At 45.5% G+C, this 13,539-nt stretch overlaps 1 protein-coding gene across 13 annotated transcripts in view; it reads right to left on the reverse strand.

The window, feature by feature from the left end:
• Window positions 1–13,539, reverse strand: part of LRRFIP1 (LRR binding FLII interacting protein 1) — a 110,697-nt gene that overhangs the window by 56,942 nt on the left and 40,216 nt on the right. For 12 of the 13 annotated variants that reach the window (XM_085307454.1, XM_085307453.1, XM_085307452.1 and 9 more), the window contains exon 2: window positions 1,672–1,758. In XM_085307454.1, coding sequence (XP_085163580.1) covers window positions 1,672–1,758 — 87 coding nt within the window. Of the gene's footprint in view, window positions 1–1,671; window positions 1,759–8,935; window positions 9,037–13,539 lie in introns of those variants that run through there. The other variant, XM_085307447.1, reaches the window with a different exon arrangement.

Raw genomic sequence — 13,539 nt, forward strand, 5'->3', positions numbered from 1 at the left:
CCTTCCGAAGTAATAAAGCAAGTGCTTTAAATCCTGGTTATTTAGCATGGCAGCTGTGTGARATGTGCTATTTATTACTCTGAAAAGTTTGCAAAGAAAAGTGAAAATGGCAGACAACAAGCTGTACAGACACCAGTATCACAGTACGTTCTCCTCCAAAGGAGGGATAGATGCCAAATCTCTTGGGCTGATTGCTACTTTAGAATATTTTTTATTTATATTTCTTTTCCTTACATTTGCAAGACACTTGTGCCAATGAAAAGCTCGTTGCAGCTGTCCTCACTAGCTCTACCTCGCATCTGGAGGCTTAGATTAAGCTAGGCAAAAAGTTTCCTGGATGGTCAAGCTTGCAAAACGCTAAATAAATGTATGGCCAAATTACATAACTTATTCTGGTGAATCATGAAACAGATTAGAATGAGTTATTTGGGTTAGCTCGCACTAAATTTGGTATTTTAGAATGACACCTTGTACCATTCAATTGCAGTGCGCTAAGACACATCCAAGCRTGCCTCGACTAGACGAGACGCTCCAAGCGCAGAGCTCAGCCCGGGCAAACTGCCCAAGTTCTGCTCCCGTTTCCGGCTGAGTATTGCAGCCTGCCCCAGCACYGGTCTGCTCCCAGAGCTTCATTCACTCTTTAAAAGCTAAACTGGACTTCTCTCTGCACCCAAAAGCAGAGATGAACATCTGTCCTTCCCTTGYACTTCCCCCTCACCCCGCTTCATTTCCTTCATTCTTTCCTTCCCTTCAAAGTTTGTTTCAAGAGAGTAAATTATGATTGCTATTGGCCTTGTTATATCTACTGTGCTCATTCATTAAATGCATATTAACAAATACAGGTTTTAAACCCTTTTGGTCCTCATCACTGGCTCAGCCACCTCGGCTAACTTGTGCTTGCATCCACATTGTTACAGCATGCTTCCAGCTTCTCACACTTGCATGCAAATGATGATCACAATTTCCTGGTGCGGAGGAAAGGACATGTAGTACASTTTCTTTTTGTCAAAAGCAACAGCAGAACGAGCCTTTCGGGTCTTTAATTTCAGTAAAGATCATTCCTTYGCTGGAAGCCTGTAATCTCCTACTGCGCCTCTGTATGTTAGCATGTAATTCTGCTGATAATACAAAACAACCAACTTTCCCAAGATATGGGAGAGACTCTGCTAGGGRTTTAACTCCAACATCTTGGAGAAGGTGAAGTTCTTTTCTGTCATTTCTTTTGCCAACAGTGGACCACCGTTTTTAGGAACAGGGCTGACCACAGTGGCARTAAAGCAAAACAGCTTGCAAGTAAAGAGTTACAGAAGTGCCAGGACTCTTCCATATTCATCAAGTCTCTCAAAGTGCTAGGAACCCCTCCCTCCCCCCACCACAAATGCACATACAAGTTTGCACATCTCAAAGAGTTTAATATTAAACACTAATTACAAAGTAACTACCAGTGTTTGTTGTGAATAATTACAYTGAGTTCACAAAGATAAAATTATTGCCACAGTCCCTCTTTTTTTCAGGYCATTTCATACCCTATGATCAACTAACCGAGCAATACCAGCTCCACAGAGGCTATTAATTTTTCAGGAAAACAGAGATTAACCCTTTGTTCCAGGACCTTGGATTATATTCAGGGAACAGAATGGTCAAAACACCTCCCCAAAGCCTTGAGYGTACCTCTTTCTGCTGTCTCTCCAGTTCTTTCATTCGGATCTCCCGTGCCTCCGCCCGCGCCGCTCGCTTTGCTGCGAGCCTTGCTTCAGCCTGCAAAGGGGAACAGAACAACGAAATCAGAGCTGGACCATTCGACGTGAAACACTCTCCTTAAGCAGCGCGCAAAATAAGGTGACGAGACTCGGCAAGACTGTAAACAGATCTGTAGGAGTTAATTCCCTATTGCAGGCAATGGCCCTGCCTTCTCTAATTTGTTATGCTTCGCAGGCAGGTAATACACCCCCATGCAGACACTACCCTCAGTTAGCAGTTGCATATACAAATGCTCTGTGTTTCTTTTTTAATTATTATTTGTATGGATAGAGAGGAAACACTTGCATTGAGAAAACAGCTTGACGAAGAGAGGCAGGTTTTGCTTGTTTTTTTGTTGTTGTTGTTTTTTCCATTGCTGTGCACATTACTTTCTACTGATCACTTAATCCAGCCAACAGCAAACACCCCATGCACCATATTTCCTAGCAGCTCACGTCGCACACCCACACTCGCAAACACAGCATTTAGACACGCGTCGCCCGCCTGTGCGCAGCTAAGCCCAAAACGACCGGGGCAACGGAGGAAGCAGCCCGAGAAAACGCAGCAGCTGAGCTCAAGTGACCAAACCCAAACCCTGCTACGGTGGACATCTGCCAAGAACGGGCCTCTCGTGAGATCTACAGCACTTCCCCATTTCAACGGGGTTGGTAGTGCCAGCGCATGCTTTCAAGTAACATTTTTAATATTTTGCTTTTAATGCCTGGCCAAAAAGCAGGCAAYATCGTACAGAAAAGGAAAAGCTGGTCCAGGCTCGGTGCGGTGCCGATTGGGAGCAATTCACCCAGCGCAACTAAGAATATCTCAGCGGAGAGTACAAGGGATCGCTCTAACAAGCCGCTTCGGGATTACACTGAGCTCCCCTGCTCCTAAAACTGTTTATTGCAAGCAAAATAGCCAATTTAACAGCCAAAGCTACAACAGCGTCAAGGTCGAGCATCCGGAGAAGCAGGACAGCAGCTTGCACCTCAGCTCAGGATGCCTGAACAGGGGAAAAGCACAAAACGATGTAATTCCTCCCCCGCCAAGTGTATTCACCCAAACTCGATGGAAAAGAGGTTGCAACCTTCAAGAAAAAGATAAAAGAAAGGTTTTCTTGAGAAGCACACTTGAATCTTCAGCTAAGAGAAGACGGCTAAAGCAAAAAAAAAGGCTGAGCATGGGCGGGAACCTTGCAGAGCTGCTCAAGTTAACTAAACAGAAAAATACATAGCCACTGCACAAAAATTAAGTTCATGGAACTGATGTTATATTAAAAAGGGGGGGGAAAAAAAAAAAGAAATGCACAATCCCCTCCCCCCCCAAAAAAGAAAATCCTCCAACACTGATGTTGTTTCCAAAATTTTCCTCTGCTTAATTCCATCGCCCCTAAAATTTAACTGCTTTGCAGGCAGATTCATTTCGATGACTGTTTCAGCTCCCTGTTGGGCAAATACTATACATTTAAACGACGCRAGTTTTTAATTCCTACACCATAGGTGGCTTCTGCTTTAGAAATCACTTGCAACAACAGAAAGTCTTTCACGAATGTCAAACACCCATGGCGGAAASGACAAAGCGAGGACGTTGCTTTTATGCAAAGCACTGGTTTCCTTGAAATTCAAGTGATGAACTGCAAGAGAACTGGCTCTGCCTTGGAGAGTCATTGAAAAAAAATATATATATATATATACACACACACCTGCATTTTTGCACCTGGAAACATTCAGCTTTCGTCATCTCCGCGGGCCATTATTTATAGAGGCAAATGACGGCACACTCAGCCTTGAACATAAGAGGCACGTATTACCACCAACATTTATAAGTGACTGTGGATTAAGTAGCACTTGCCAACCTGGAAGGGAGTTTGTCCAAAATACCACAGCCCTGCCACTGGACAAATATTAGTCAGAAACCCTGCCAAGCAGTATTATAATTTACCCGCAATGTCCGAAATCCTTTAAGGCACTCACTATATAAACACACCCTAAAATGTCCTTTGGGAAGGACTTTTTTTTACCCAACGCTCAAGAAATCACAGTATTTGAACGAGTATTGTATTGATTTTACATCATCCAGTTCTGTTTATCTGAAAATATACTTAAATACTACTGTAAATCCATCTTACAGAAGGTACCACCGTAAATACAGGACAGCTTCAGAGACGAGGACTGTTCTGCGCTGTTCATCACAGAAGGTTGTGATGTGATTCGTATGCTACGAAATACCAACGATTACCTTTCGCCAGTAGCCATCATCCAAATAAAAAAAMCCTACAGTGCTGCCGGACATACTCRAAGGAAGGGGAAATTTGCTCCTAGGGCTCCAGCTGATTAAAGCACTTTTTGGGAGACAGAGAGCACACACGTGCGTGCACGGAAACAGAAGATACAGCTTTAAATAACACATTTGGCATCTTACAATTCAGAGGAGTRTTCACGCGAGCTGAGACACAACCCGTAAATCTTTAGAAACRGCATGAGATGGAAAAGTGTAAACCWTCCTAACTCCACAGGTATATTTGAGAATTGCACTAGAGTACACTAAAAAGCACWGGACGGATGTAGAGGAAAGCAAGATCAACATCAATGCAAATTAGCTTTATTTTTTCCCATCAGGAAATCAAAGGACTCTGAAATCTCCATAAGCAAAACATATTGAGCAATACATAACTCTCCTATAAAACTTCCCTCCTGCCAGAAGAAACTGGAACAAGTTTATTTTGGTATTCAAATTATTGTAGAGATCTTCATGAATTTCAATAACTGGTTGAACACTATGTGCCTGCATGCAGCTACTACCACGCTTAGCACCCAGACACACACATTACCCCTTCTGTTTTCCCTTTATTACAAGGGCCAAAGGATTGAGATGCTTTCTAGCTGTGTCACAGAACCACATATTGCCCAGAAGGGAACATAACAACACAATGAAGCAACGTGAAAAATGAAATTAATGTTTTGCAAATTCTTCTAGCTCCTCCTTGAAAACAAGGCTCAGCAGTTCCCTAGATACCAGTACCAACTGCAGTAAATTAAATTTCTTTGTGGAACATCACAGTACATGACCTTACATCCGTACGGTACCACGTTTCAGCTCTCAGTGACRTATTTGTAACTGCCCACACAAGGGGTGTCTTTACCTTATTCTATTTCAGCTTTGCAGCCCTCCGTCTGCTTATACAAAGCCTATTTTCAATCCTCTAAGACATGCAAGAGTAAAAATACCTTTTCACTTTGCATCTTTTGCATCCTGGGACTACTGCATTTTTTATTTACATGCTTTTTYCTTTCATGGCCACATGGCTTTGTAGCATCAAATATCTGTTAATACAAATGAGACCAATGGATCCTTTTAAATAGCTTTTTAACTTGTTATCAAATTCCACAATTTGCACAGGTCATACTGGCACCTTTGCAAGAAGTCAACACAATGTTATCCCACCCAGCATATTAGTACTTTGAAACACCTCATTTTTAATGCATCAAACCAAAGAATCATACAGGCTGGAAGCGACATCGGGAGGTCTCCTGTCCAACCTCCTGCTCAAAACAGGGTCAACCAAATCCAGACTACGTTGCTCAGGGCTTGGTCCAACAGGGTCTAGAAAGCCTCTGAGGCTGAGGGTCCCACAGCCTTTCCGGGGCCCCACTCCGATGTCTGACCATCCTCAGTTATATTTTTCTTTCTCCGCGTCAAGTCAGAACCTGCCTTATTTCAAGTTTGAAACCGCCGTCTCTCATCCTCCTGCCTTGCTCGCCCATGAAGAGCCTGGCTCTGGGATTTGCAGTAACCTCACCCGACAYGTTTGTACGCCGCTACTGGTTCTTTCCTCAAGGTCCAGTACCTTGYATCAAACCTACAAATAAATTGGCAATTACTTTTTTAAACATGGTCACCACTGTGCCCAGGTACCATCCAGAGGCTTCTGATATTGTTTCTCTAGGGTTTCCAATCAAGATACAGACTCCTCTGTGCAAGAAAGGCCATCCCTCCCGACCGAGTTTTCAAATCAGCAGTAACACGAGACTACTCATGGCTACAAACATGCAAGGAGAACAAGTTCTCTGCAGAGCGAAACGATCATACAATAAGCAATGGTCTCTCCCTACGTGGCAGTACTGATAGCATTAAGGTGATGATTAAGCATGAACCAGATACTTCCAAATAAAATTTATCCTGTTTCCGCACGTGAGATTGGTTAAGAGAGGCTTAACTACACTTCTTACTCAACATACGTCCCACTTTGGCACTTCTGCTCYGGAGCAAGTGCATAAATTTAAGAAACAGTATGCAGCCTCCCATTAGAGCTTAGGGGTAAGTAAKAGCTCCAGAAAATCCACAGGTGCCCAGGAAAGTCTTTGCCTGAAAAGAAGCAAAAATAGATATACAGCTGCACAAGACAATCATCTTACCTCGATGTTTGCAGCCCCTGCTCAGCTGAGGCTCCACACAAGCCTTTGGAGAGCATTCACAGGAAGGTCCTCTGCTATAATCAGGCTGGTCATTAMATGAACAGGGTATGCTCTTCATAACCCCTTCATCAGCAGCGYTAGTTCATTCGAATGAGCACTTCTGACATCCTGCAAGCAGCTCTGGGTGACAAACCAGGCATCACTCAGGAGCTCAGGGAAATTCAATGACGCAGCGATCCAGGTACGGATTCATCTGCATTTAGCACTTTATGGTGTGGGGCATTGCAGAAGTCAAACTAAAAGCCTGGGCATTAACTGGAGCGCAAATCAAAGAATTACATTTTTTTTTTTTTTTTTTTTTTTTGTCGGCTGCAGGCTTTTCAGCAAGAGCATCGGATTTATGAAGCAGCCCTTCCTCAAAAGCAGGGGCACGACTAAACTCGTCCGAGTTTTTCCAAACCGCACTCCTGGGAAGTCTTGGGCTTTATTTTCACATTAACAGCTCTGTGCTATAAATATCTGGAGCTCTTGCACAGCCTGCAAACAGCAACTTGAATTTCACATTTCTCTCTTTGCTGACTAAATCAGAACAGGCTTTGCCTGAATGAATTTGGCCTTCTTCCAGTGCGAGCAGATAAACTTGTCCAAGACCAGCTCCAAGTCACCTTGAAGGGAGGTGGTGGACGCAGAGATACTCTTATCCCGTGAGAGACCCCCAACGCTGCTGGATGTAGCAACCACCAGTAAAGTTGTTAAAAAAAAAAAAAAAAAATCAGATTGCCAAAGCTAAAATCAAAGTCTCAAGGCTGCCAAAATAAATAATTATTCAAAGGATTCAAGATGGAGAACACACACCACCACTGAAAATTAAGGGTGAAGAGATCTTAAAGCCATCTAGCATTCACCATCGACTTAGTGAGTAATACAGGCCTCAAGTGACAGAGCACTGGCAAAAAAATTAAGAATAAAATATGAGGCTTAATTGCAATCATTAAAAAGCTTTTGCAACTTCCCTTTTACGAAGCGCTGCTCACCCGACGAGGAGAGCTGGCAGCCGCAGCTTCACTGCTGCGCATCACGCAAGAAAACCTAAAGGGGCTCYGCAAAGCCCCGCGAGCAAAACCGGGGGAGAAGACAACCGTGCTGCTGAGAAGAACGTGGAAATACACACCAGCTGAGAAAAACTGCTTTATTAGATAACTAAGTTGCCTAAAAAACTCCAACCATATGCTCTGCAGCGTTTTTGTCGTTCGCTGCAGTGGCTCCCCCAAATTTACAGCCACTGAGCCCCAAAYGAAGCGCGTGGTCGCACCATGAAACGCTCGCTGCTCTTCCTGGTCCACCTGCCTGGCACTCAACACCCCTGTTTAACAGCCAGTTTGCCTGTGAAAGAAAAAGCTCCGCTCTAGGTAGCGGCAGAGCTTTAGCATGCCTTAAGGAGCCCAACTTCACCGCCGCAGCACCGCTGCGTCTGAGAAAGCCCGGTGTTTCACCTCGCCTGGGCAAGGCGAGAAGCTACGGCTGCTCGGCGGTTGCCCCCTTCTTTAAATACCCCTCAGCAACGAGAAGCGAGGGTGCCGTCCACACGGGCGCCGTCTGCACCCGCAGCCGACGTTGCCACGTCCCGCATAAAAAGGCTTTTTCCACCCCCCCCCGTGCGTTAGGCTAGCGTTCATCCCCCGGCCTCGAGTTACACTTCGGTGGCCAAACGCAACCTGGTGACGCCTGCTCTACTCGTGGGCGATTTCAAACTAGCAGGGGGGGAAAACACAGGAGGAAAATAAGCACCTTGGAGACGGCAAGCTGTTTCAATTCAGCTACAGAGTTTATTATTAAAAAAAACTTTAAGCAATTTTTAAAGTATCTTGAAATTCAGATCTATTAAAGCCACTTTGTTAGTCACGGATATTGCCAAACACTATGGAGTTTACACTGTTTGCACTTGTATTAAGTTGGCCTCGAGACAGATCAGAAGTATTTCATAGTTGCTTATTGTAATGGTAGAAGAAATATTTAAGGTTATCTAGGGGATAAGACTAATGACTATTGCTAAGGAGCTTGCAAGGCCACAGGTTGACTTGGTTTCTAATGCTCCGTAAACACCGTGAAAAATAAAGACACCTTCCTTTACYGAGGATTAAGTACACCTTGTGCCAGTTACTCATACGACAACCTGCCCGGGAATCACGTAGGGATCGGCCAGTCCGCGTCCCGCTCGGCTCCTTGCCTCTCTCTCCCCGAGCGCACGGCGGCACGTTCGCCGAAGGTAACCTACYGCTTTGCTACCTACCAGCGTAGCGCGCACAAACCAAAAACCACTCGCTGCAGATACACAAAGCATCTGCGACCCTTGCTGAGGGATTCGGACGGCACAGGCAGGCTCAGCCGTACAGCACGCGGCGCGGGAGCCTGCGGGGAGCGACCCGAGCAACGCGGCAGTTTGACAAAAACGTTCAAGAACTCTTAGCACACACGAGCGATACGGGTTATCTTTCAAGGACTTCTGTAAAGTGGCTTGGAAAAATACATAGTGGAACTGAAGCTCTTGTCCCTATGCAGCAGGGGGGAAAAAGTTTATATTTCATACGTGCAAACGCACGCAGCTAGGGGGCAGGACTTATTAAACGCCACGGGACCTGACCGAAGAGCAAACAGCCAGGGAAGCACGGCGTTAACGCAAATGCTCCCAGGATGGATGGTCGTGCTCCAGCTTTGGAAGATGGGGCGAAGGAGCGGAGCTCTGGAGCAGCGGATCGCTCGTCCCTCCCTCCCCCTCGCCTTACCAGCTTCTGTGCTCGGGGGCTCCAGCAGTCTGCTTCCGCCTGCATGGCTGCGGCCGGGGCTGCGCAGTGGAAAGGCAAGCAGACGAGCCGCGCCGCTCGGTTTCTGCTTTTATTTGCTTAGCATCCCAGGAAAAGCGTTCCGGTCCGGCCGCTCGGGCGTCTGCGGGCTCCGCTCCGGAGGCRCGGCGGGAGGCAGCGCTGCGAGGCCGGGGGAGTGGTCACGCCGCAGGTGACACGGCGCCACGAGCCCCAGGAAAAGCCCAAATAACTCRGCTTTCTCCAGCCGCGCTTGCTGGCGCCGGGGAATCCGTAAGCCACTCTCGTTTGCTGCGATTCAGGGACGCGCGCCGGGAAAGCGGGGCAGGGCTCAGGCTCGCAGCGCCAGCTCGCAGGCGGCCGACGGGCATCTCTTACAGCAACGCGGCGCGTAGCCGCGCACGCGGCTCCTCTCCAAGCACTGCACGTAGAAGCAACAGCCAACTACAGATCTGCTCAAATTTGCATGATCGTATTTGCATTACCAAAATTTCCGCCCATTACTTGTGTGTTTAAGCTGCCAGCTTCTGAACAGATACACAYCAGCAGTAAAATAGAGCACACTTAATCCTTTTCTTTCTACATTTTTTTAAGCTTTTTTTTTTTTTTTTTTGCTACTGCTTCTATTAGTTATTATTCTAAAATCATTACTAGATGCATGCTGGTGTGGAAAGCAGCATCTCATGTTATTACTAGCGTAGCAGAAGCAAATTAGAGTACCCGAGAGTTTCAAAATGACACACAGGCACACTTCAGAGCGGGCCGGCCAGCTGGGCCGACCCTCCAAGGTCTACCTAAGAGCAAGCTAATCCATAGTCAGAGCAGAAATCCTGACTCCACAGGAATTAGTGACAACTCCTGAATCCCTCCGATTTCACCCCAAATGCACAYATCCAGCCCACCTTCACAAAGCCAAGAGCCCAGGGAGGAAACTCTYGGTGCAGGGAGGAAACCATCGGGTGCATAGAGACCTACCGAGGCTTAAACAGCTCACTTAAGCCACTGAAATTTGGCAGCAGCAACAATAGCGAACGCTATCAGTCATCTCTTCCTGGCCCCGGTTTTTCTTAGGTTGCAGACACGAGAAAAAACAGGTTGCTACCTAGCAACTGAGCCCTGCGCGCTTTCCTGGGCGGCCGGCAAAGCCTCCACCCCGCAGCCGCGCTCACTTTTTCCGTGAGCTCAGGAATCCGGAGCTCACCTTGGCAGAGCACGCTGTTCCCGTAATATCTTCCATGCTGCTCACAATATTTTAGCTAATTTTGAAGCACTGGCGCTATTTTACATTCGGAGAGTGATACTTCAGCTGGATTCGGTGGCAGCCCCTGGACCCCAGCCACRTCTCGTTGTTCCTGGAAAAGCCAAGAAAAGCCCCACCATCCAGTCGCTCCTAAAATTCACTTAATCTTCTCTTGGTCCTCCTGTTATACAAAAATCTGGAGCCTCAGATTTAAGAGATGAATCCATGAACTCTTTGGCTGGCATAATCCACATTTGCTGAGTCTTTGCTGCAAAGCAATTAARGCAAAACTCTTCACCTACTCATTACTGGAAGAAATTAAGCCTAGAAGTTATCTKTTCTCTTAATTCGCATTTTCTTTCGTTCCAGGATAAAGGACTCAGCTTTGCTTTAAAAGAAATTTCTGAACTGAACAGTCTGAAATCTACTTTGATGTGCATAAGAAAATATAAACTAAAACATCTAGAAAGAATTTATATTCCTGTGAAAGAGAGTTGATTTCCTAATCAAGAATCACTACAAATTTCCTAATCAATACTCAAAGGCATTTTTCTTTTTTAATTAGAAAAATCAGACTTGAGCTACTCTGAAAGCTGATAACTGGAGATCCAAAAATATACTGTGGCCCTGTATTCAATTTCTTCTCGGTAAACGTGTGCTAGCCAGTATATATTACGGGTACACCTACATGGCAAAATACTTGAATGACCAGCAAAGACAAACACAACTGCGCAAGGTAATCTAGCTAGTGCAYTAACAGTCATACTTCACATCTAGTTAAGATTCAGAACAGATAAAACACCTGTAATTCAAACCTATGTTTAATGAATATCCGTTTCTTCCTCTGGTACGGTTTAAACTGGTATCACAAACCAGGCCAATGAAACATGATTAGGGAGRAAATGTTTTCCTATTCACATGGTTTAAAACACAGTCCTCCTTCAGCAAGAGCAACAAACAGCAAGAATTTAAAACAGCTAAAAGGAGAAGCAAACAGGTCTTTACGCAACCTAAAACACCTGATATAGAAAACAGTTGCCTCAAGCTCTTGCTGAAGTCTTGCTCCTCACTCTCTTCCCACTGACGGCCTAAGCCCTCGCTCCTGGCGGCGTCCTTGAGCGGTGCTTTCCACCTGAGCTAGCTGGCTTATCTGGGGATGGGCGTTGACGCAGGTGAATTCTGCCTCTGGGYTGTACGCGGGCCCACTCTGCCGCAGTGAAATACGACGGAGCAAATCCTTCAAGGGCTCAGAGCCCTCCAGCACTTTCTTTTGCGAGTGTCCTTAGGTCCAAGTGAAGTTATTCAGTAATTCCTGCAGACCGCTCAACATCTCACTTTGGCGCAGGAGACTGCATCGGGCAACGCAGGAATCTCAAAGTCCCAGCCAGCGATGGCACGTGCGCTTCTGGATTACAGCAGCTTACCTCAAGGTAGGCCAGCGACCGGTCGGCTGCTGAAGTTAGTCTTCAGGAAAAACGTACCTTTCCTTACGTGTAGAAGTTTTAACAGGGTAGGAGAGAAGATTTATGCAAGTATGTGAAGCCGAAGCATCACTATAACCCAGCACAAAGGCATGTGCATATTTTCTTCTTGGTTTAAAACATGTAGTTCGTTATGGTTTGCTTGGTTGGGGAGAGTTAAAACCTCCTGCATTTACTGGCAAATCTGTACAGGTTTTGTACTACTTGGCACGAGGAAGATACACTAGAGATGTGAACGCTCCCTATACAAAGTATAAATTATCAAAATTGCCCTTTTTAAAACATTACTTTCCAAGTCAATATAGAACCCAAGATGTTTTTTTTATTTGGTTTACTTGGGGAGTGTTTCACACCTCACACTGGATTAAAATACATGAACGTGCAACAGACTTCCTGATATAAACTAAAGGATCATAAGCAGCATGTTGTTTTAGCACTAGCGACCTTCCATTTTTTTCCCTAACACAAAGCTGACAGCATCCAAAACACACGCTTAAATGTGTTTGAACCGATTTGGTGGGAAGTGAGGCCTGTTCTGCTTGGATTTGCTAACGGGTCCTAACAGATTTCTCAAGAACGGCATTTATCTCCGCACCCGCATATACACTCTCCTCCTACCCCCTCCTTCCTCCTGACGCTGCCCTGAAATCCTTAGACACAGGTAAAGGAAAAGCAAGCACATACGGCTCTGCAGCTAGATGAGCTGAGCCACAGYCAAGGAAGCCAGCGATGCTCAGTGTCGGCATTTTGCTTGATTGCTACCCAAAGCTATCGAGCATCATTAAGCTGAGAGCAGCAGTTTGAAGTGCAGGGAGTCGGAGAGAAGGGAATTACTCACAGCAGCTAGAGAACACTATCTGAAAGCTGGTATTAGTCTACCTACGAATTTCTTCAAAACGAGAGCAGCTATCTAGTCACCCCTCCCCTGCAATTGGAAAAACAATCAAAAGATTTAAGTTCTGCTAAGCAGTATGACTTCAGTTCACCATATTTATGTCTGTCCATTCCCCATTCAGAACAGGGCTGACGTTAGATATAACATGAATGACATTAATTCAGAAAGACATTTCAGTAGGAAGACCACTCACAATAAAATATAGAAGCTGGAAAAAACCCACCACCACTACCACCAAACCAGCTGACACTTTCAGAAGCCTGGTAGATCAGCTCCAAGTTCATTGGAGGTACTAAGAAAATTGAACGACGTGAAAAGGACGGGGCCAGGGACAGTAGCTGAGGCTCTGGTGACACAGACTCCGTATCACTCTTTGGGGAACGCACCTCACCTTTGCAAACATGCAAGCTCTCACTCATATATAAACACGGGTCTAAATCCTAAAAACCGACCTCACAAGCAAGAAGGGCCTCAAAACCCCCCCTTACCTACCATTACAAAAGGAGTTTGTGTCCAAAGGGAAAGAGAAGATGACAGAAGGAACAGGTAGTCTTCAAGGTATGTGACCGTAACCTCTAATGCAAACGCACGTCAGGGACGCCTGGGCTCCAACACCGCTCACACCCAACCCAGTATTTYTGTTTGCAGGGTGTGTTGTGCCACAGCTAGTTTGTCAAGAGAGAAGGGAAGTAGAGCTTCAAGTACGAATAAAATAGACCAACCTTTTACAGACAAATGTCAACCCTGAAAAGATTAAATAAATAAATAAATAAATAAACCCACACACACCAACATACAGCACAGTGGCTCCAACTTGCGCCCTCCATACTAACTCTTATGCAAAGCAGAAGCCACCTCGCAACACTATCCACCACCTGCATACATAACTCATCACACTGGACAAATATTTATTTCCATTATTATATGCATTTATTTGTCATGATACATAGTT

The sequence above is a fragment of the Rhea americana genome, unplaced genomic scaffold (genome assembly GCF_003343005.1).
Source record: "Rhea americana isolate MKP2758 unplaced genomic scaffold, rheAme1 scaffold_259, whole genome shotgun sequence".
NCBI lineage: Eukaryota > Metazoa > Chordata > Aves > Rheiformes > Rheidae > Rhea > Rhea americana.